Source organism: Acyrthosiphon pisum, unplaced genomic scaffold, assembly GCF_005508785.2.
Source record: "Acyrthosiphon pisum isolate AL4f unplaced genomic scaffold, pea_aphid_22Mar2018_4r6ur Scaffold_21489;HRSCAF=24104, whole genome shotgun sequence".
Classification (NCBI taxonomy): Eukaryota; Metazoa; Arthropoda; class Insecta; order Hemiptera; family Aphididae; genus Acyrthosiphon; species Acyrthosiphon pisum.
In genome coordinates this window covers 18,812-41,030 of record NW_021770961.1, presented here as the reverse complement: position 1 = coordinate 41,030, position 22,219 = coordinate 18,812, and the positions used below count along the sequence as shown (strand labels likewise).

Sequence of the window (22,219 nt, the reverse complement as noted above, 5' to 3'; positions counted from 1 at the left end):
GCCCATGAAAAAATTTTTAAAATTATTTGAAGTATAGTTTTTAATTTAATTATTTTAATATTAAATAATATAATATTTTTTCTTTAAACTTGATTTCTTTAGGAAACTATTGATGAGCTATTCACATTTAATGACCTAAGAATACATTTTAAAAAAGACATATTACCAAGAGGATGGACAACACATTTTACTCATCGTGATATTGTTTTTTATAAACCAAAGTTTGATGATGGTAAAATGAAAATTGAAAAACAACTAGTTTTTAAAAGTACATTGGAAATATGTGTTTATGTTTATCAATACACTATTGAAATTGAAAATATAAGCAAGACTTTAAAATATCCAATTAGATTAACAAATCTATCTCAAGCAATTAAAATACTTGATTTAAAAACAATGTGTGTAGGTGGTCCAAGACCAATAGATTTTCCAAGTAAACATTATTCCTATCCATTTTATCAATAAAATGAAATTATAAATTTCTAGATACTTTGTTGATTATGTACCTATATGATTTCAAGAGTTCGTATAAAAACTGAAACCTTGGAAAATAATCAATTGTGGCGTCACCAAAAATGTACAATTTCAAATGAGAAAAAAAACATGTTCAGCCTGCATTAACTTGATTAAATGTTTTAGAAATTTGTTGAATAAAGTAAAACAATCACATATATTGGATGTATTCTTACACCAACAAGATTTAGAATAGTAAAAAAATTGTAAGAGATAAAAAAAATTTGAAAAAATCAAAGAAATATTTTGTTTTTACAAACCTTTACAAACGACTTAAAAATGATTGAGCTGAAAAAAGTTTGGGTTTTCCAAATTTCACGGATTTTAGCCATTTCTCTAGCCCCCCACTCTGAATTGGGCATAACTTTTTTTGGTTTTCTTTACAAAGAACTTATAAACCTTTTGTAACGTTTTGATCAAAATTTTCGAAATTGAGGGGAGGGGAGAAATGTTTGTGTTTTTTAGATACATATAACATAGTAACTTTTAAAAACTATTGTAATATGGTCACCAGTCACTATTGATTGCTAACTAGAAATATGGCCACCACATTTAACCACAACATAGATAATAAAAACATGAATAGAACATTACGTCTTACCGGTGATGAATACAATTTATTACCTATACAAATAAATTGAGGCCAAAACAGTATACCTAACCTCGATCATCTGATTATCTCTATGACTATTATAGATAAAAATATATAATCATACCCAAGGTGTATCAATACAGCAATGTAAACAAACGGACTCTCTTTCTTATCTACATTTGACTTCAAAAAACAAGTCATAATGAATAATATGTTATTTTCTACCCCTATGGTATTAAATAATTCACAGTTTTTTTTAAAACTATTAAATAAAAAACATATATTTCTTAACGTTTATACCAAATCATTAAAATTAATTAAAACATCAAATATCTGTAGTTCTTGTCCCCGTGAGTCTTATTTAAAACCAGAATTGAGATATCTCTTTTATTTCAGGAGACATCACAATGGGTAAATCCTCACGGGACACCATGTATGTCTTCAACGATTTTTTTTGTACGTTTACTATAAGTTATAACTGTGTTATTCATGGGTAAATTAGTTCATCCTTAGAAGTCCTAGACGTTTGTAATTAATAATAAAATAAGAAATGCCTATTAAACTAACTTGGAACACTGCACGTTTCGGAGTCCTTTTCAGTAAATTATCAATCCGTCTCAAACTGAAGAGAGCAGCAAACCACGGTGAATACTGTTTTTCGTGTTTTAGATATTTCAAAAGTTGGAACGTGATTTCGTAGTCCATGTCACCGACTTGTGAAAAGCTAAGTGAATCAAGGATCAACTGTACTCTGTTTAACGTGGGTATAGTTTCGTATTTGGTTGGATCGTTCAGCGTACAAATGATACCCATCCAGTTTCGTGTATCGTAAAACACTCTGAATAAAACTACCAAAATATATAATGAATATAGTATTACTATCTATATATATAAAAATAAGTGTACATTTTGAATAAATTTTATAACTCAAGATGCACCAAACCGATTTCGATAAAAATTTCAGGGAATATTAAGATTAATATGTAGATAGTTTTTGTGAAGTTTGTACGCTGTGCAATAAGTGGTTCCGGAGTTATGGCCTCTTAAGTGTACACCTGGTGCCATGGCCATTAAAATAATAATAGTGTATTTGTATATTGCTTGCTATTGGTTACGGGCACCTTAGTTGATTTGTATTATTATTTTTTGTCAATTTATTATAAAATATATCTTATAACTATATAAATGTGAAATTAAAATCTTTGTACAGGGTCAACTCTGGGACTACTTATCAGATCTTCTTGATTTTTTTGAAATGAAAGAGTATATCACGGAGAAGGTTATTATGAAACAAAATTTTAGGAAAATCCACTGGAAAAGTAGGATGTCTAGATGTTAAAAATACAACAGTGACGCAACAGGTTAAGTTAGGATTTTGTATTAATTGATTAGATTAATCCACCAGAGATAGAATACAACAAACTTGATATAACTTTGGTACTTTAGAGTTAAATCATACACTTACGTACAAACTAGGGGTCCGCGATCTACATCAGGTAGATTGCCTACCTGATAATATACTGCTGCGAATCAGTATTTTTATTCCGGGCAATGGAAAAGTTAAGATTAATTTTAAACACCATACACCGAATATTAAATGACGAATCGAGCAAAGTTTGAGTCATATAGAGTTGGTACATTTAACGGGCAACGAAGTACACATATTCAGCTTGTTATATTATAATTTATCAAACAATTAAAACAATTCAATTAAACAATAACTGTATAATAATATAAGACCTACCGGTCATCTGCATGTTATAGATGACCCACTCGTTGTCTTTAGCCAATGGTGTGGTGAGGTTGTTGTTTTCGCAATTCAACCAGAATGTCGCATTTGTCTGGTTAATGTCCCCAGAAGTTGTCATAGTGATTGGTATCCACCAACAGGTTTTGTTGTCCGTACCGTTTGATTTGATCGATAGATACCTTTCCTTCAGCATTAGGTACGTATAGAATTATAAGAAAATATTTTTTGAAAAACAATAAATCTCATTAACATAACATATAATAATAATACATTTTTTAATAATAAAAAATCCAATTATTTTTGTTCGTCAGTTTACCTGGGACAATGTAACCGTGCCCGCAGAATAATCCCGGATGACATTCAATACGGGATAACCGGTTTGCAACGTCCATGAGTCCATTATTTGTTTTACGGTTAGATTTTTGTCCAATGTTCCTTGTCGGTGTGCTTCCTCCGTCAATGAGCACCACAAGTCATCCTGTTCAGCGTTGGAAAATTTGTATTTGTGTATGTAGTTTCTAATGCCTTGTTTGAACGTATTCTCGCCAAGGAATGTGTTCATCATGTGCAACAAAATTGGTCCCTTTGCGAACGTTATCGGGTCCCCCGAAATTGGTGCTATTTCATCGGGCTTTCCGATAGCTACCGACAAGGGGCGTGCTGATTGAAGCGAATCGGGGTCCAAAACGAGTAAAAAGTTTCTAAGGTTTTTGACTTGGAAAGATTTCCATTCGGGGAACATCTATATAGTATGAAAAAAAAATAAAAAAATAATATGATTACGTTTTTCCATACTAAATAAGATATTAATAACCGTCTGACGGTTATGAAACTTACGAAATCCACTGCGCGAATTCCTACATACTCGGCAAATCCTTCATTCAACCAAAGGCCGGTCCACCATTTCATGGTAACGAGATTACCAAACCATTGATGAGCCAGATCGTGAATGACGAGTCGGGCTACCGAATATACGTCATCAATTGTGTTCACGTCCAGATCAATTAACAAAGAAGACTCTCTAAATAATAATTATTTAATATGATTTTACAGCGGGGAATTGGTACGACGGTACTAAACAATATTATAATATTATATGCTACAGTTAAAACCCGAAATCTGTAATATCCAGTTTTAACTGGAAAATACTTTACCAACCCCGTTCGTCAAAACTGATTTTGACTAATTAAAACTAGAATATTATTAACATCAAGATTAAATGTTTAAATTAAAAAAATATGGTTCAGTGGATGTAGCTCTGCTGTGCAGTAGGTTACAAGTGGATCGCCGTATAATGGGTGGTATTAAATTTTAATTCAATGATTTTATACAATTGTATACGAAAAATGATTCTGAGTGGAGCTAGTTTGTCAGTGTGGATATTGTTTATTATATAGTATATATATTTTATTATTTTTTAACTATAATTGTAACAATAAATGAGAAACCTTGTATTAAATGTTCAAGCTTTTTTACCTAAAGAATAAAATTTTATTGACATCTATAGAAAAAAAACCCAAACAAATTGGAAACTGATAACGTCCGTACACAGATCAAAACAAGTCAAAATCATTTTAAAATGTTATGGTGTCTAGCAAATGCTAATATAAACATTCAGTGAATATGTCTAATCTATGGTTATTTGTTTTAGAATTACACAAAAAATCAAAATCGATTTTGTCGAAAACCGATTTTGCGTAAAAATCCCGCTTTTCCTTAATTTTATTTTTGTTTTTTCTGACGCTTTTGAAAACTATTATATTCACTTTTTCATCTGAAGTTGAAAATCAAAGCATTATTTCGACTATTTATTGTGTGCACAGACACAAAAAATAAAACTAAATAAAAAAACTAAAAATTAAAATAATGAAACACACATAATTGTAAAATCAATATATTCATCTCCCCGCTCTAAACTAGTTCTAAAACGTGCGCGATTATAAGTGTTAAAATTGGAACTATAGACGGAATTCCAGACAAACCCTATTGCCAAATTAAATAAAAAATAATCAATATTAAACAATATCGAGTATATCAATACATTTATCGTTCCTCTCAGAATCTAAAATAAAAACACACATCATTGTAAAATCAATACATTCATCGCTCCGCTCAGAATCTAAAATTAGGTGTTATGATTAAAAAAAAAAAATGTTATATTGTGCATACCTACACAGAAAAATAGATGTATTATTAAATGCTTTATGCAGTAAAAAAAACCTAATTGAAATTTGAGGTAATTTGTATCTTAATCGTTGAACACACTGTAAGTCAACGGTCAGCGGTGGTGTTACGAGACACGATAATAATATATTAGATATTTACCAAATCACAATATTATGTGATTGACCACGAATAGTCCTAAAATTACACTAAATATTTAATATAGAGATACGTGGTGCTCGTTGGCAGTCGTTCCAAGTACTTGATACAAAACAACCCATGTGTACTGCAGTATTAATATATTATAGAAAATATTTATTTAAGAATCCTTTAGGCTACAGTCCAATATAAATGTGAACTATATTCGTGGAGATGTATCCTAAATTAAAACTAGAAATTCGATTTACAGACACCATACATTTTAGTATAATGAATAATAATTATTTTATATATAATAATATAATATCATACAATATTGATAACTGTAAAATACGACGCACTTCAATATTATAGTATTATATTCTACTAGTGTTTATAATTTTTTCATTTTACGTACTGAAGTGTGATGAGACCCCAATTCTCCATAGTCCCTGTAGGAAAATCGGGTATGGTCGCCATGTCTTGTTTGTGCAGCGGAAATTTTTCATCGAAATAATCCTCGTAGTATTTTATGACCTTCGGTCCCAAGTTAATGGAAAATTCTGTTTGATTGGCTAAGTCCTTCCTGCATATAATACGGTACTTCACTTGGTCATTTTCACTATTTGCATCAATGTATACAAAATCTGACACCATGTATGCTACTAAATAAGTAGACATCGGTGGAGATTCTTCGAATTCATCGACAACATAATCTGAATACGAAGGGCTATAACATTGAATCAACAATTTCTATATTATAATATCGTACAAAATTATTCAATTAAATATTATAATTTTACTTATACGATGAACGGTGTATTCTTTCACTTTATTAACATGTAACAATTAGACTTACCAGTTTATTTGATTCATAAGTTTCATATTACTTATCGAAGTCAATCCTTTTTTATGACTCAATCTTATCTTGAAGGTTGCTTTATACCCAGGCTCGTCCAAACAGGGAAAAGCTCTTCGTGCGCCCAATGGCTCGAAATATGTTACAGCTAACCATCTGCGACAAAATATTACGTTTTTACAGTATTAGAGTGTTATAAACCCATTTCAGTTAGAAGAAGTAAATCGTAATATAAGAATTTCTTTTTATATCTCTCTTGTATTTGTATCTATGGAAGTATGTGTCCATCTATATTATTATTATAATATGTCGTAGACCATATGGAAAATTAGTTTTTTTTGCAAAAAGACTAAGCTCTTTGCAATGGGGTAGCCCGTTTACGAAGTACTTATTATTTTTCCAAACAGTCTGCTGTTTTTCAGGGTCATTGCATACAGACTACCAGCAGTTAGGCCTTTTAAGAACTACAATCATTTTATGGTAATAACCATTTTAATTATTTTATTTTAAGGGTTATTGATAATAACACAGTACATTATATGTAACATGTAAACTGAATAATTATATACGGTAATTTATTATTTATTACTTATAACTTATTAATTTTTTACTTATATTTGTTAATAAACACTTTATATAATATTTATTATTGTAATGTAATATTTTTTGTAATACTTCAATTTAATTTAATATTTTAATTTTTTTTTTTTTTTTGTTAGTAATATATAATAAAACTAGTAATTCAATAGTAAAAACTGTACATGTAATAAATTAATAAGTAATAAGTAATAAGTAAGACATATCTAAATAATAAGATAGAAGAAATGTAGGATTTAAATAATATTCTTAAAATAAGACAATGGAACAAAAATATATCAGCCTTATGCATATTATTTATAATGTGAAAAGTGCGAACTAGAGGGGATGCGTAACCATAATTAGTTCTATGGAAAATATTTTTAAATATTATGAATTGCCTAGAATTAAATGATGGAATAGCGATTGGAAGTAGCAATAGAATATCAGGGGAATCGATTGAGCCATTTAGTAGTTTATGAATAAATGCTAAGTTATTAAGACGACGTCTGTTAGTTAAGGAATTTAACATTGGTTTAGTACCACAACGGTATTACACAAAACTTCAAAACTTATTTTGAATACGATTAAGCCGATCAATGTTCAATTTGATGAAAGGTGCCCGCCCTGAGGGACGCCCGATGTAACAACAATTGGATTGCAAAGATAGTTGTGGAATTTTACAACTCGGGTACGATGAGAGAGATAGGATTTTATCCATGATAGTAATGGGTTAAAAACGCCGAAGTTTTCTAATTTCTTTAATAATAATGAATGATTGACGCTGTAAAATGCTTTATGTAAATCAGTATAGATTACATTGACCTGGCAGCCACTTTCAATGGAATCAATAAGAAAATTATGAAATGGAGTAAGATTTGTATGGAACGACTCGATCTAAAACCGTGTTGTTGGCAGTCCTGTAAAGTATTTAAGTAAAAGTATTTGAGTAAAAGTATTCAAATACTTTTTTAAGTATTGAATAACTTTTTAAATACTTTCAGCATGAAGTATTTTGAATGGTATTTTAAATACTTTTTTTTGTATTAAATACTTTTTGGTATTGAATACTTTGGTTTTTTATTTCGAACATTTTATTTTTATTCGAAATAGGTAATTGGTTGGAAAAATATTATTGTCAACTACAATAATGGAATAATAATTTTATTTAATATTCTGTATTTCTGTGTTAGCCGAACCCCAAAGGTTTGTGAAAACCAGATTTCTAAAAAAAGTTATTGAATATTGAATAACAATATTCCCTTTAAAACTATTAGATAGCTATTAGATAGATTACCTACTACCTATGTGTTTATATAACGATAATTAGAAACCCACTTTAAAAACCAAAAGTATTTGAAAAGTATTCCAAATACTTTTTTAAAGTATTTGAGTAGTATTTGAAATACTTTACAATTAAAGTAATTGACTAGTATCTTAAATACTTAAAAAAAAATGTATTTGAGTATTTACTCAAGTACTTTTTAAAAGTATTCTTTACAGGACTGGTTGTTGGTTAGTAAATGTATTTTTAAATATAAAGTTTATTTTTGTGGCGATTAATTTTTCGAAAAGTTTTGGTATCGATGAAAGTAAGGAAATTGGTCTATAGTTGATTATATTTGATTTATCACCTGATTTAAGGATTGATTGGATAAAACTGGATTTCCGTTTAAGAGGAAAAGTAGACGAGTTAAGAGATAGCTTAAATAACAAATATAGGGGGACATATAATGAGTAACAACAATTATGTAATATTACAGGTGGAATTCTGTCAGGACCTGATGAGAGTTTTTGTTAAAGTGAATAGAGCCCATCAAACACATCAGGTAATTTAGGTCAACCAAATCAGAAGGATGACTGTTATCTGATAAATTCTGGGGCTTAGGTGGATTAGACCGTAAACCGATTTGAAGAATGAAGCAAATAGATTATAGATATCATACCCATTATCAAAAGATGTGTTGTTTAAATACATCATTTTTGGAATATTATTTTCATTCATTCTAGATCTGACGAAATCCAAAAAATATTTAGGATTAACAACCAACGTTTATTGGATACGTGAAAGATATTTTAAATAGGATAATTTTGATTCAATTTTTATTTTTGAATCGTTATAATCCTTAGAAGTTTTATATTTTTTATGTGCAATTTTTTTTTTTTGTATAATTCAAAATTTAAAACGATTGCTGTATCAACTTGAGAAATGATATCTATTATTAGAGTTTTTAGGGATAAACATCTCGATACAATTATTAAGGATGTCATAAAATCGTGTTAGAGCCACATCAATATCAATATTATTAAACAAACTATGCCAACCATAAGTATTAAGACGCAGAGAAATGTTAGAATAGTCGCCATGAGCATAATCGAATAAGCATTCATTAGAGTCCATAGTCTTGATAGTTGAATTTATCGAGAAGCTTATGTGGAGAGCTGGGTGGTATTGAGTGGCAAGAGGTACGACTGGATAATTGATATCATTAGTGACAGAGGTATTAGATAAACTATAAAAGATTAAATCGAGTAAAGAACCCGATAAATTGTAATGGCTATTGACGACAATTATGATAAGCAGCACCGTCTATAACAGTCGCAGCGCGGTTACAGACAGGTAACGTGCTCAACTACTACAGTTGAATTGGTGGAAGTGTAGCGAGCTGTGACCATCTTACCAAATAACTTATCTAAATCACATTATAATATGTACGTAATCATATAATATACGTGTCGCGTAAATATAAATATAATTATAATACGTGAGCGCTCGCTCGCGTAACATTAATAACAAGCCTGGGCATAAACGCATTAAAAAGTTAAAAGTTAAGTTAATTTTAACTTTGAACTTAACTTTTTTTAAATTTAATTTTCATTAATTTAATTTTTGACTTAACTTATTTTAATTGATATTAACTTAATAAATAACAAGTTACTTTTAATCAAATTCAAGTTAAGTTAATTTATAAATAATTGAATAATAAAAATAAAAATTATTATTGATTTTACATAACCATTTACTAGAATAGGGAATTACAAATAATATTACTATATTATAGTTAAATCAATTTTTTAAATAAATATTTTACTGAAGTATAAAGTTGGCTATATTCTCTAACAGTTTTAGACTTTTAGTTCCCTGAAAAAGTATTCAGAGTTTAAAATTAAGTACATTCTTAAATACCATGTTATTTTAATTTAATAATTTAAAAAAACTGTATAGTTCTTATCTGTATTAGTATATTAATAAATCAAAAGGTTGTATTTGTTTTGGCATTTTCAATTTTGTATTTTTTTCGTACCTACTTCATAATTCTATTAATTCAGTACCCATGTATAGAAAAGCTATTGGTTATTTCCTGTGTTCAATAATATTTATGATTTTTATTATTTAAACCATATAACTGGGTATTTATAAAGATATTATAAAAATAAAAAAGGTGGGTAAGTGGATGTCGCTCTGCTGTACAGTAGGTTAGAAGTGGGTCACTGTATAATGGACAGTATTAAATTTGAATTCAATGATATAATATCACTGTATAAGAAAAACGATTCTGAGCGGAGACGGTACCTATATCAGTCTATGTATTAGACATATAATATATACTTATTTATGGTATTAAAAAAAATTGACCTATAATAGGTACCTATAATAAATCCCAAATTAATCATATCATAATATCTATTAGGTACTTATAACGCGTTATACATCAACAAAAAACCGTGGTACTATCATAGATATATATTAGTATACTTTAGAAATTTCAAGTACCCACAAATAATATTATACAATCACAACAAAATAACTAAAATAGTTATCCTAGGTTTTTAATATGTAATTTCGTCCAAATTTGTACTTAAAATGACTATAAAAATAAACTGTGTATATGTATTTTTTAGATTTTTTGGTAACAGAATTACCTAACTACTTAGGTGGAATCTTGTTTCACATTTTTAATCCTTAGATATAAAAATTGAACATTTTATAAATTTTTAACTACGACATAATTATTAAATTTTAAATTTGATAAATGTTGTAAAAATTCGATCTTTAAATGCTTATAAAAAAGAATTATGCCTATGTATTTTTAATTATTTTCAACTGCTATTGTAACAATATATCAGGAGCCTTATATTAAATTTTTACACTTTTTGGCCGAACAGATAAAACTTTATTGATATTTATAGAAATAAAAACTAAAAATATTGAAAATTGAAAATGTCCGTAAACAGCTCAAAAAGTGTCAAATTATTTTCAAAATTTCATCGTACATAGAAAATACTAATGTAAACATTCAGTGAAATTTTCAAGTATCTATAGTTATTCGTTTTTTAATTACAACAAAATAAGAAAATCGTTACATGAGAAATCGAGTGAGTATCAAATTTTATAAAAATATGAATTTCAAACGATCATAAAAATTTAATTTGACTCTCTTATAGATATCCTTTGTTTAATAAAGGTAGATAATCTTATAAGGAATCTTGTATTACATTTTAAAATTTTAGATTTAAAAAGAAAAATTTTTACGAATTCTTAACTCAAAATAATTTGCTAATTTTTGTGATTTTTCCATATTTTGTCAATTTTTGAACTTAAAATGCTTATAAAAAAAAACTGTGACTAAGGATTTTTAATATTTTTCATCCGCTTTTGAAACAATATACTAGGAGCCTTTTATTAAATTTTCAAGCTTTTTTAATCAACAAATAAAATTTTATCGATATTTTTAGAAAAGAAACTAAAAAAAAATGAAAACTGACAATAGCCCTAAAGAGCTAAAATAAGTCAAAATATTTTGAAAATGTTATGGTGTATAGAAAATTCTAATATAAACATTCAGTCAAAATTTCATGTATCTACGGTCATTTTTTTTAAAGTTACACCAAAAACCAAATTCAATTTTGCGTAAAAATTCCCGTTTTTCCTTAATTTTTTTTTTGGTTTTTCTTTGCGCTTTCGAAAATTACTGGGAATTTTAAATTTTGACCTCCCCAATGCACCAACGATATTCACTTTCCAATCGAAAAAGATACTGAAGTTGAAAATTGAAGCATTATTTCGACTACTTATCGTGTACACAGACACAAAACAAAACAAATAAATAAAAAAAAAAACAAAAAAAAAACACACACATCATTGTAAAATCAATACATTCATCGTTCCACTCATAATCTAAAATAACTTAACTTAACTTAAGTTAATAAGTTAATTGAAAATGTTCATATAACTTTTAACTTAATTGAGTTAAAAAAAAAAATAGGGTAACTTTTTACTATTAACTGAGTTAAAATGTTTTACATTAACTAACTTAACTCAGTTAAAAATTATCATTAACTTGCCCAGGCTTGATTAATAATAATAATATCGATGGTACCACGTATACAGTACGTGTGTAGTAGTTGTAGTAGCGCGACGATACCGCGTATACTGCGCGTAGCTAATAATGTCGAGCGCGTGACCATGAGCTAAGTGCGGCAATAGATATATGACTACGTATATAAATAATTCTAAAATACTATAAAATATTAGGATTTGCGCTGTTATATTAAAGAACACCACAAATGTATAACAACAATAGATATATGTAGACATCCGGCGTGTGCAAGCGTGTGACAATCTCACGCTAGGCCTAACCGCAAAATGGCCATGTATACGTAGTCATGTGAAATAATAGAAGGGACAGGGCCAGAGACCCATCGAGGAGAGCTAATGCACGAACAGCCACTAGCTAAATACTTAGTCACAACTCGGTTACTATAGTTTAAATCTTTTGGACTTAGTATATTTTTGCATACCGAACTATTTATTTGAGTATAATAAATACAAAATATTACAATCATCTTCGTACTTCATTTCTATTACTTCCATCAGTACTTGTGCAGTTGTAGGCATGTAACAGAAGTATTTTGAATAAAACCACGAAGATGATTGTAATATTTGAATTCATTTATACTCAAATATAATAATTACGTCTATTAAAATGTTCCAAGTCCAAATAACTAATAGTTAAACTGTAAGTTAGCGAGTTGTGACTAAATATTTAGCTTTAGTGACTGTTCTGGTTGACGCTGGTTGCTCGTCTGATGAGCGCTTGTCCATCAGCTCTCCTCGATGGGTCTCTGTTCCTGTTCCTTCTATAATTCGCACGACCATACTTGGTCATCATGCGGTTAGGCCTAGCGTGAGATAGTCACACGCTTTTGCACACGCCAGAAGTCTAACATATATTTATTGTTATTGTGGATTCTGTGGGTCTTATTTAATATAACATCGCAATTCCTACATGGGCATAATACAATTTATTTATATACGTAGTCATATATCTATTGAGGCACGCCGCTCATGGTCACGCGCTCGATATTATTGTACGCGCTGTATATACGATATTGTCACACTACTACTACTTCTACACACGTATATGTACTGTATGTCCGGTACCATCGATATTATTATTATTAATGTCACGCGAGCGCTCGCTCATGTATTATAATTATATTTATATTTTTTATATTCATGTGTCGAGTTTTGAGTTTGTAACTTCCAAGACTCCGAATATTTTGTTAATTTTACTTAAAACTGTGGAATTTGAAAGTGAAAATAGATAAGAGCAGGCGGAACAATTCTAAGTAGTAGGTATAATATTTCTATTAGATTGAGAGAAACAGTTAGCATGAATACTATATTTGTTATCCAACAAATCCAAGTTAGAATAACAGGGGAAGTCCGACAGGCTGTCAAATTTAAGGAAATAAAACATTTGATTGATCTAAAGAAAGCGTTGAAATCTGCATTGGAACCGCAGAGGACGACTACTTATCTATTCTCAGAGTTGTATTCAACAAGAAAGAAAATCGGAGAAGATGTAACTAAGTACGCAAATAGGATTGAGCAACTCCAAACAATTATTGTAGAAATATACAATTAATATTAGTACTCAAACCATGTAAACACACGTGCGTGTACAATGTCGTTTTCTAATAGATAATTATGCAGTTACGATATAGCTGTGCAACACTTTTACTGTGGCTTTCTATATTGTATACGGATACGGGAAGACCTCAACTAACCATAGGGCCTTTGAAGTATGTAATACTCACTTGCGCAGACACCGTCGTACAGTGCGTATACGGTGTGTGTGTGTGTGTACAGTCACGTTAAATTGTCCAGTTGTACGTTATTATATATTATGCTTATAGATAATCATATTGTCGTGTTGTTATTAATTTATATTAATACTAAAATGGTTAGTCTGTCAAGTTGCACTTTCAACAATTATCATAGAGCAAGAGACAAGTGGGTACAGTTGGGAGGTAGCTCAAGCGCAAGGATCAAGTATCAAGAAGTAAAGTATCCAAGTATTTATAGAGGGACCAGAACCTCTAAAAGACTTCATCAAGGCAAGGAATCCGTTAACGTTAGACAAGGCTGTACAAGCAGCAAAGAAGGAAAAACGGATCAGAAACTCACAAGAAGCGACAAAGAAGTTATATGAAACGCCACACCAACCCATGAAGAATCCCACTTCTTTCAACTGTAGTAAAATTGGTCATATGGCAAAGGATTGCAGAAGCAAACCGACAGTGACAAACCCAAAACCTTCTTTCAGAACGGCACCAATTAGAAACATTGTATGTCACTACTGTAAAAAGCCAGGACATCTGCTGAAAGATTGCCGTAAAAGGAATTATGTTAGGTACAAAAAGGAAGGCAACCAGCAGGGTAACCAACATCAACCGGCTGCCAGCGGTGGGTGCCCGATGAGCGAGTTAAAAAACATCAGCAACGACAAATCCTCTACTACCAAGCAGAATTATATCGAAATCATTTAACCTGATACATTGAACAGACCATCAGCAATAAATCAAAGCTACTCTTAGATACTGGGAGTGAGCTTTATCTAATAAAAATGTCTTCTCCGTGGATCAGAAAATCGTATATTAAGACGTCATATATCATCTGAAGGGCATTGAATACCAGATAGTAGATCCATCTTGAAGATAACGCAGACCTCAACGATACCTTACCACCCACAGAGTAACCCATGGTGGCTTATAATGCAGTCACAGAAATCTTGGAGAGTACTTGAGGAATTATTTTAGTAAAAACCCTCAAAATAGGGACGTCTACGGTCCCTACGCAATGTTTTGTAACAATTATTCGTCCATACATTGAGCTACGGGGTTCCAGCCACATGAAGTGATTAGTGGTATATGGTCACCCGTTGCTACTACCCACATCGTTTTCGTATTATCAAAACAATATACCATAAAGATTTCGTACCTGAAAATCCAAGTTGACACTTATCATTATCCCTTAAGAATATAACAGATCATCACGAACCTCGGAAAATCAGTAATCATCGCTTTTTATAAATTTTAACAAATTAGCTCAGGAGTCTCAAGAGTTAAACGAAGTCAGTGAATTGTACAAGGATACCACAGAAAATATGTTTGTAAAACCAGAACATCATTTGATATTGCTATATATAATTGTCATTACATTAGTTATTATAAGTTTGTACTAAGTTATTAAGTATCGATGTAGTATACTAAAATTATATTCACCTTAAATCACAGAACCTTATGATGTACAAGAAATTGCAACCCGTGGAAACGAGCACGGCGACAACATATGACATTCCGCTGAGTGGACAGTTTTGGTAGCCACATCGGGACTGTCGTCCGCGCTCGTCCCGAAGGGAAGTCAGTTATATTCCAGCAGAACCTCCGTATAAATTGTTTTACATTGTTTAAAATAAAAGATATTATTGTAGGTTATTTTGCCAAGCGTACTTTAATTTGTCGTGTAGACGTACACGACAATAGAAAGAAACAAAATCACAAAAAATATTTATTTATATTTTTTTATGACTTGTGCTGTGCATTGTATTAAAATTTTTATAATAACGCACCTCGTTAGATTGCTTTCCTTGTCTACGTAGCTTTTTCTATAGTAACCTACTGGATCGTCGGTGAGGTTTCCGGTAAATGGTATAGTTAGCACGTATTCATCACAGGGCTTAAAGTTTACGGTTGACGTGACGTGCATAAGTTCTTTATCCGTATCAAAAGACACATTGCTCACTGGGATGACATTTTCACCACCGTTGGCCACAACAACACTTTTGGTATCGATGTTCAAACTGGTCGAATGCAACACTATGGTATCGGTAGCTCCTACGCATGTCATCTAAATATATTAATTATATATTATGTGACGTTATTATAAAATTTCATAAATTTCAAGACATTTTGCCTTTTGATAATATAACATAATTATTAGTTATTGTGAGTAAGATAATATACTCGATGTAGTATGGTTTCCTACTCACGCGAATACAAACTACTCCTTCAAACATAAATTTATCCTCCAAGTGCGTGACCACATTCAGTTCATAGCTGACGGGTTTGAAATTAGTAGGTAGTTTGAATTCGCTAGTTTCTTGCGAATTAACAACCGATCCGATTAAGGACAATGCGATGATAATAATCATTTTAAAGCCCACAAACTTCATTCTAAACAAAATTTAAATACACATATACATAAATAGGTATCTAATAATAATATAATTATTTTACACGTATATATTTTTATATAATTTTTTAAAATTTAAAACATTTTATAATTAATTGGCATTGAACCAAGTACATATTATTTTGAGAACTCCATTGACTGTACTGAACATAAGAATTGTGTTAATACTTTTGTAATGATATGATTGTTACCAATTTGCCATAATGGTAAAATAATAGGTTATAGAAAATAAATATTTAATAATATAGTATTTATAGTTATTGCAATTGTATGGAATTTCATATGACAAATAAGATGATATTATAATTTATTTTGTATCGTATTTTATTATTTCTAAACATAATGTTGTTTAAAAAAAAAATATACATATATTTTGTATAAGTCATTTTACATTTACTATTTTATTTGACCATTAAAAAAAATATTATTCCTAATAAATTTTGTATAATAAATGAAATGTTTTGCCAACTGACAAAATAGCGGCCGTCCACAGCTAAGCTTCAATTGTAACAATGTAAATTGTACAGAAGTTCCTTACCTAGTGTTGTATAGAAGTCTGTGAGTTAAACAAAAATCACAAGACCGATAAAAATATCACACCATACGAGTGATATGTTACTAAGTATTATGTTGCCTACGTCTTATTTACATAATGTAAAGATGTTTACTAATTAACTTGATTACATATTATATTTAATTTATTAATTAATATAAAGCTTACGCGTGTTTAAATAAATCATTTCAAAATTATTTTTGTCACACCTGCACCGAAAGTTTGGTTTTCGATAGGGGTTGAAGCATTGGAAAGTGTCCTTTTACCGTATAGTGGACGGTAAAGTGGGAATCCCTAAAAGTGCTAGGTGCTAAAGTGGAAATCCTAAAAAATGTCGGGCGGTAAAGTGGAAATCACATATCCCCTAGGCTTATCTCGGGCATATGTAATTATTATACATTTACTTTTTATCCTTGATATAGTAGATGTGTAAAATCTTTACAAAGTGTTCCAATTCTTCTAGAAATCACTGGCATGTGCAGATATTTAAAATACCTAATAATTTGTCTAAAATATACCATAAAATAATAAAATATTATAGTCTTCTGAATGAAGATCGGATTTCTATGGGTAGTTAAATGTACAAAAAAACGTTAATCTTAAGTTCAAAATCAAAACTATTTTGTCACTAATTAAAAAACCAACATTTTATAACACTTTTCCAATGAACAGAATATAATGAAAATATAATGCAGAAGAGTGTAAAACAATATGTTGAAAATATTTTCAGATATATAGTATTATATTTTAACATAATCTTCAGAATTCATCCTATCATAAATATTATGTTGAATGATATTTCCTTTAAATTTTTTATTGTAATAGTTAAGACTTGGTGAAAATAAAACTCTGTAATACATACTTATGTGAGTTTTAACGAAGAAAAATACAAAGTATATTTAAAATCAAAATTAATATCATTGTACAAACTAGAAGTAATTATTGAGATGACTAATAGAGGTTGTAACAGCCGAAATGACTGCCAAAGTGCTAAATGTAATTAACTAACTACCTATGTTGTTAATTGTTCAGTTATCTTTATAACATCACGTATTATGTAGCTACTGTTGGTGGAAAAAGTTCTTAGCCATGAAATTCTAAATTTCTAGTTTTCTAAATATTCTAGCCCCCGTCAATAACGTCCTTCAAATCCTGCACGAGATTTTCATATATTAGATTATTCCTTTTAATATTCATAGTATTTATATTGTATTACTAATTGTGAAATAAAATCATAAAAAAATGAACGGAGCATCAACACTTTAAATACTTATATGTTAAACACTTATAACTCATGAACCAGATACTCGTTGTAAATTCTTTATTTATCAACTAGCTCTAAGTGAAACTCGGGGCCCATTGGTCTCGCTGAGAGTAAATTTTAAATATGCCACTGCATTTAGGTACTGCACAAAACGAATAACATAAACCAACTGATAAGTTATAACATTAAAGGAAAGTTAAATATAGCCCAGCATATATACGTGTAGTTACTTACTATTAGAAATATCTGTAAATTCAATTGTAATCAATCTAAAATGCGTTGAAAATACTTGTCTACACCAATACAAAATAACACATATTTTACACTTTAATAATTGTAACGAATCTCTTCATAGGTAGGTATCTATTAAGTTCACTTTATTTAATTCTACTATGTACGCAGGTAATTGTAAATTTAAACACATGTCACGAAAAAAAAATCATTAGGTATCTATATAGTTATGTGTTTAAACAATCCAACTCAAAATATAATATAATTACCTTAATGGACTATTATGCAATCAAATTACATTAATTGTTTACACAATACCTATAAAATAACATGATATAGCTGTAATAAATTACAAATTCGTTGTAAATCACAAAATAACATTTGTGCTCAAATCTATTTTCCTAATAGTTATTTACATATTAACATTTGGTCCTTGTATAAACATAAAATGGAATGTACCTAATAAATTTAATTTACATGAGATATATATTATAATAATATACAATATAGTCTATTAACTAAGTATTATTTATTATTTCAAGTCGTAGAATTTTTTGTACAATTTTATATATTAAATAATATTAAGTTCGAATTTTTGACAAAAATTTATCAAATTTAAAGTTTAATAATTATTTTGTAGTTGAAAATGTATAAAATGTTCCACTTTTATAGCTAAGGGTTGAAAATGTAAGACAAGCTTTCACGTAACAGGTTATAATATATAAATAAAATTACTTTATTCACAATCATATCATCAAATGTACTTAGTAATATAATAGGCTGACTGGCCCGTCTTCGCTCAGAATCGTTTTTTTTATACAATGATATTATATCATTGAATTCAAATTTAACACCATCCATTACAGTGATTATACTTGTAACCTATTGTACAGCAGAGCGACACCCACTTGCCCACCTTTTTTATGTATTATTTCTATATAATATACTTTAAAGTCAATAAACCTATAGCAGTTACATCTCAAAAAAAATATATATAAATACATATTTTGTACCTACTACCTTATACCTACAATATTTACAAATAATAATTGTAGTGGTTTGGTATTTTGTATTAAATTCAATAATACAATGGTTTGCCGGTTCTAAAAAAGTCTAAACCTGAATCTCCCTGTAATTACGCCACATGTGTCTGGTTGGTAGCATACAGGCGCAATAATGTGTGACTAGGAGCCCAAATATTTATTTATACTTATTATGTTAAATGTCATCAATATCAATATTTTCTTTTCAAATAATTTTTGGAAACAAACTATTTATCTTATTACTAAATATCATAATTCATAATGAATTAATGAAATAAGTTTTTTAAAAAAAAATTTCGACAAATTTGTGGTTTTTTTTTTAAATACAATTTTTAATTCACTCCTAGTTTTATATGAATTTATTTGTGTTTTGTTAGTAGCTAGCCAGTATATTAATTAGGGATGCGCGGGCAACTCGGATAAAATTCTAGAGCTCCCCCCCACCAAAAAAAAAAAATGTAGCTAGTAAATACAATAAATGAAAATTGTTTTTCTTTTCGCAAACGAATCCCGATTCCCGAATTGGAAACTGTAATATGGAATGATGAATGATGATTTAATTAATCTGTTGGAAACTTAGATAATAAAGACTTGTTTACGACCAATTGGTCGTAGGTATAATCAATGGTATAAGGTTCATCTGATCTGTAGAGTATTTATATTACAGTACCTATAAATAGTAGAATAATATAAAGTACAATAACACAATTTGGGTATCACTAAATTAAGACTTTTTAACTATAATTTATAACAAAACTATTATGATTTAAGAGTTTACAACACAAAGCTAAGCACCCCAACAAATGTTGTTTGTTATTAGTTTATACTGCTCAATTCTAATCATACTATTTTGATTAATTTTTACTTGTGTGAATAGACCATATACGATCTTAGAAAATGACCAAACAATGGACTAATTTAATTTTAACTTATCAAAGAAAATGAACACATTGATAATTGATATCTTTAGTAGAATTCAGCCAAATTCCCATAATGCTAATTATAACAAAATCCGGGTAAGACCAAAACTAATAAAGAATATCAAAAATGAACATGTCCAAAATCCTAGATAAGATCATAAAAATTAAAGTACATATTTAATAATTCCATAATACAATATATAAATAGGGCTAGAGATTTTTAATATTTAAGAAATTATTAATTGTTGCTCTAAAATTTATATTTTTGTAAATGTCTTTAATCTTGACTATTTTACTTGTTAATTTTTAAGAGCTAAATTATAGTTATCATTTAACAATCATTAATTTTTACTATAGAATATAAGCTTTTTGTATATTATCTTTTATCATAACTTCAGTCTTTATTACTTATAAGTTTTTTTTATTGAGTGTTATATTAGGTATAAGATGAAATTGTTTGAACATCAAAGTTAAACAAAAAATATTAGTATTAAAAAAAAAAAAACTCTCAGCCCTACGTATAAGAAATAGTTATTAAAATAATAGTTCAATATTTAGATACACATTTTAAATATATAAAATTAATTATCAAATAAAAATTTGTCAAAGGTAAAAGCAATTTATCTTGATTTGATTGAACCAGCCTATAATTATGAAATTTTGTTTTTTCTCCTATATAATGTGAAGAAAATTTGTACCGCGTTCACCAGTATAACAAGTTCAAGGTGTCTTTCCAAATCATTTGTTTGCAATGTAGGTTTGAGTGTGAGAAGTGTATTTGATTAGTTAACTTACTAGCTAAATATAAAAATTAAATAAAATTATGAAAACTAAACTATTAGGTTTATAATTAAAATTATCATACATACTTATTTTATTCTATTGTCAATCCAACATTAATATATTATGAAAATAAAGTATTTTTATTTTTCATGCATATCTGAAAATGTGTGTTGAAGCTAGCTAATTGAAATCTGGGTTATATTTGTATTGAAATGTAGATGATGTTAGAATCTCCAGAATTTGAATAGGAAATATCAAAATATTATATTCTTATAGACGGTGTCTGAGATGTCTGTAGTCTTGGGTGTTTGTATTGTATTGTATTATTATGTAGCTTGATTATGTTATTTTTCAATGAATATTGTATAATAAAACACTCATACTTGCTTCACTGGTATTTTTTTCTATAACTGCGTTTGCTTGTAAATAACCAGAAGACTATCACTCTTTATGAAATTTTGTTTCTTACTACACAACTGTGTAAGTAACACATTTTCTCCACAAGCAACAGACAATTTAAGTGATCCATATGTATATGCACAATATTTAAATAAAAATTGTATTTTATTCAGAATAACAGATTCGACTAAAAGAAAAACAGATTATAAAGCATAATCTTAATAAATATTCTTTGATTTTTAACTGCTCTATGTCAAGGAAACTTACCAAAAATGTTGCAAAAGTATTCTAGTAACCATGTATCCAATTGTCATGCATAATACCGGTAATTATAGCATATTTTAAATTGGATTATTTATAAATGAAATACTTTAAAAATTACAGTATTATATAAAATGCATTTCGACATATCATTTATTAAATATATTTTCAAATTCAAACTCAAGTCACTCGGAATGCGAATATGCGATGGTGAACCTTATACAATTTTTATATTACATTAGAACTTAGAATACAATAAACAGTTTGAGGTTAACTTAATAGTGTGACCAGTGATCATAGAATAAATTTAATTTAACTTATTTTTCGGTATGACTGTGTGAAGCTATATCAAAAGCACGGTTGTAGATATACAAGGTATATCTTAAACCGTGATCAATAGGTAATTGAAGATAACATGGTATTCTATTTTTAATTGTGGGTTCTGTGGTAATCGCTGACACGTTTTGTAGGTACTTATTGATATTCGAAACGAACAATATTCTGCTTATCGGTCAATGGTCATTATTAGTTGTAAGGATATTACCATGGGCTATGCTTAGTAGTTGGTTGACGATTGATAGTGCAGATAAATGGTTTATCTCTTTTTTCTGTGAAAAGGTGTTGGCGGGTAGA

The 22,219-nt window shown here is 29.1% G+C and overlaps 1 protein-coding gene across 2 annotated transcripts in view; it reads right to left on the bottom strand.

Moving 5' to 3' along the window:
• Window positions 1-18,362, bottom strand: part of LOC100169595 (aminopeptidase N-like) — a 22,984-nt gene extending 4,622 nt beyond the window's left edge. Inside the window, exons 1-9 of one of the 2 annotated variants that reach the window (XM_001948813.5) lie at window positions 18,184-18,362; window positions 15,930-16,113; window positions 15,510-15,787; window positions 6,016-6,171; window positions 5,575-5,886; window positions 3,693-3,876; window positions 3,172-3,597; window positions 2,850-3,039; window positions 1,673-1,953 (exon numbers count right to left, since the gene is read on the bottom strand). In XM_001948813.5, coding sequence (XP_001948848.3) covers window positions 1,673-1,953; window positions 2,850-3,039; window positions 3,172-3,597; window positions 3,693-3,876; window positions 5,575-5,886; window positions 6,016-6,171; window positions 15,510-15,787; window positions 15,930-16,112 — 2,010 coding nt within the window. In that variant the 5' untranslated portion in view covers window position 16,113; window positions 18,184-18,362. The remainder of the gene's footprint in view (window positions 1-1,672; window positions 1,954-2,849; window positions 3,040-3,171; window positions 3,598-3,692; window positions 3,877-5,574; window positions 5,887-6,015; window positions 6,172-15,509; window positions 15,788-15,929; window positions 16,114-18,183) is intronic. The other variant, XM_016808401.2, reaches the window with a different exon arrangement.
• Window positions 18,363-22,219: the final 3,857 nt, after the last annotated feature.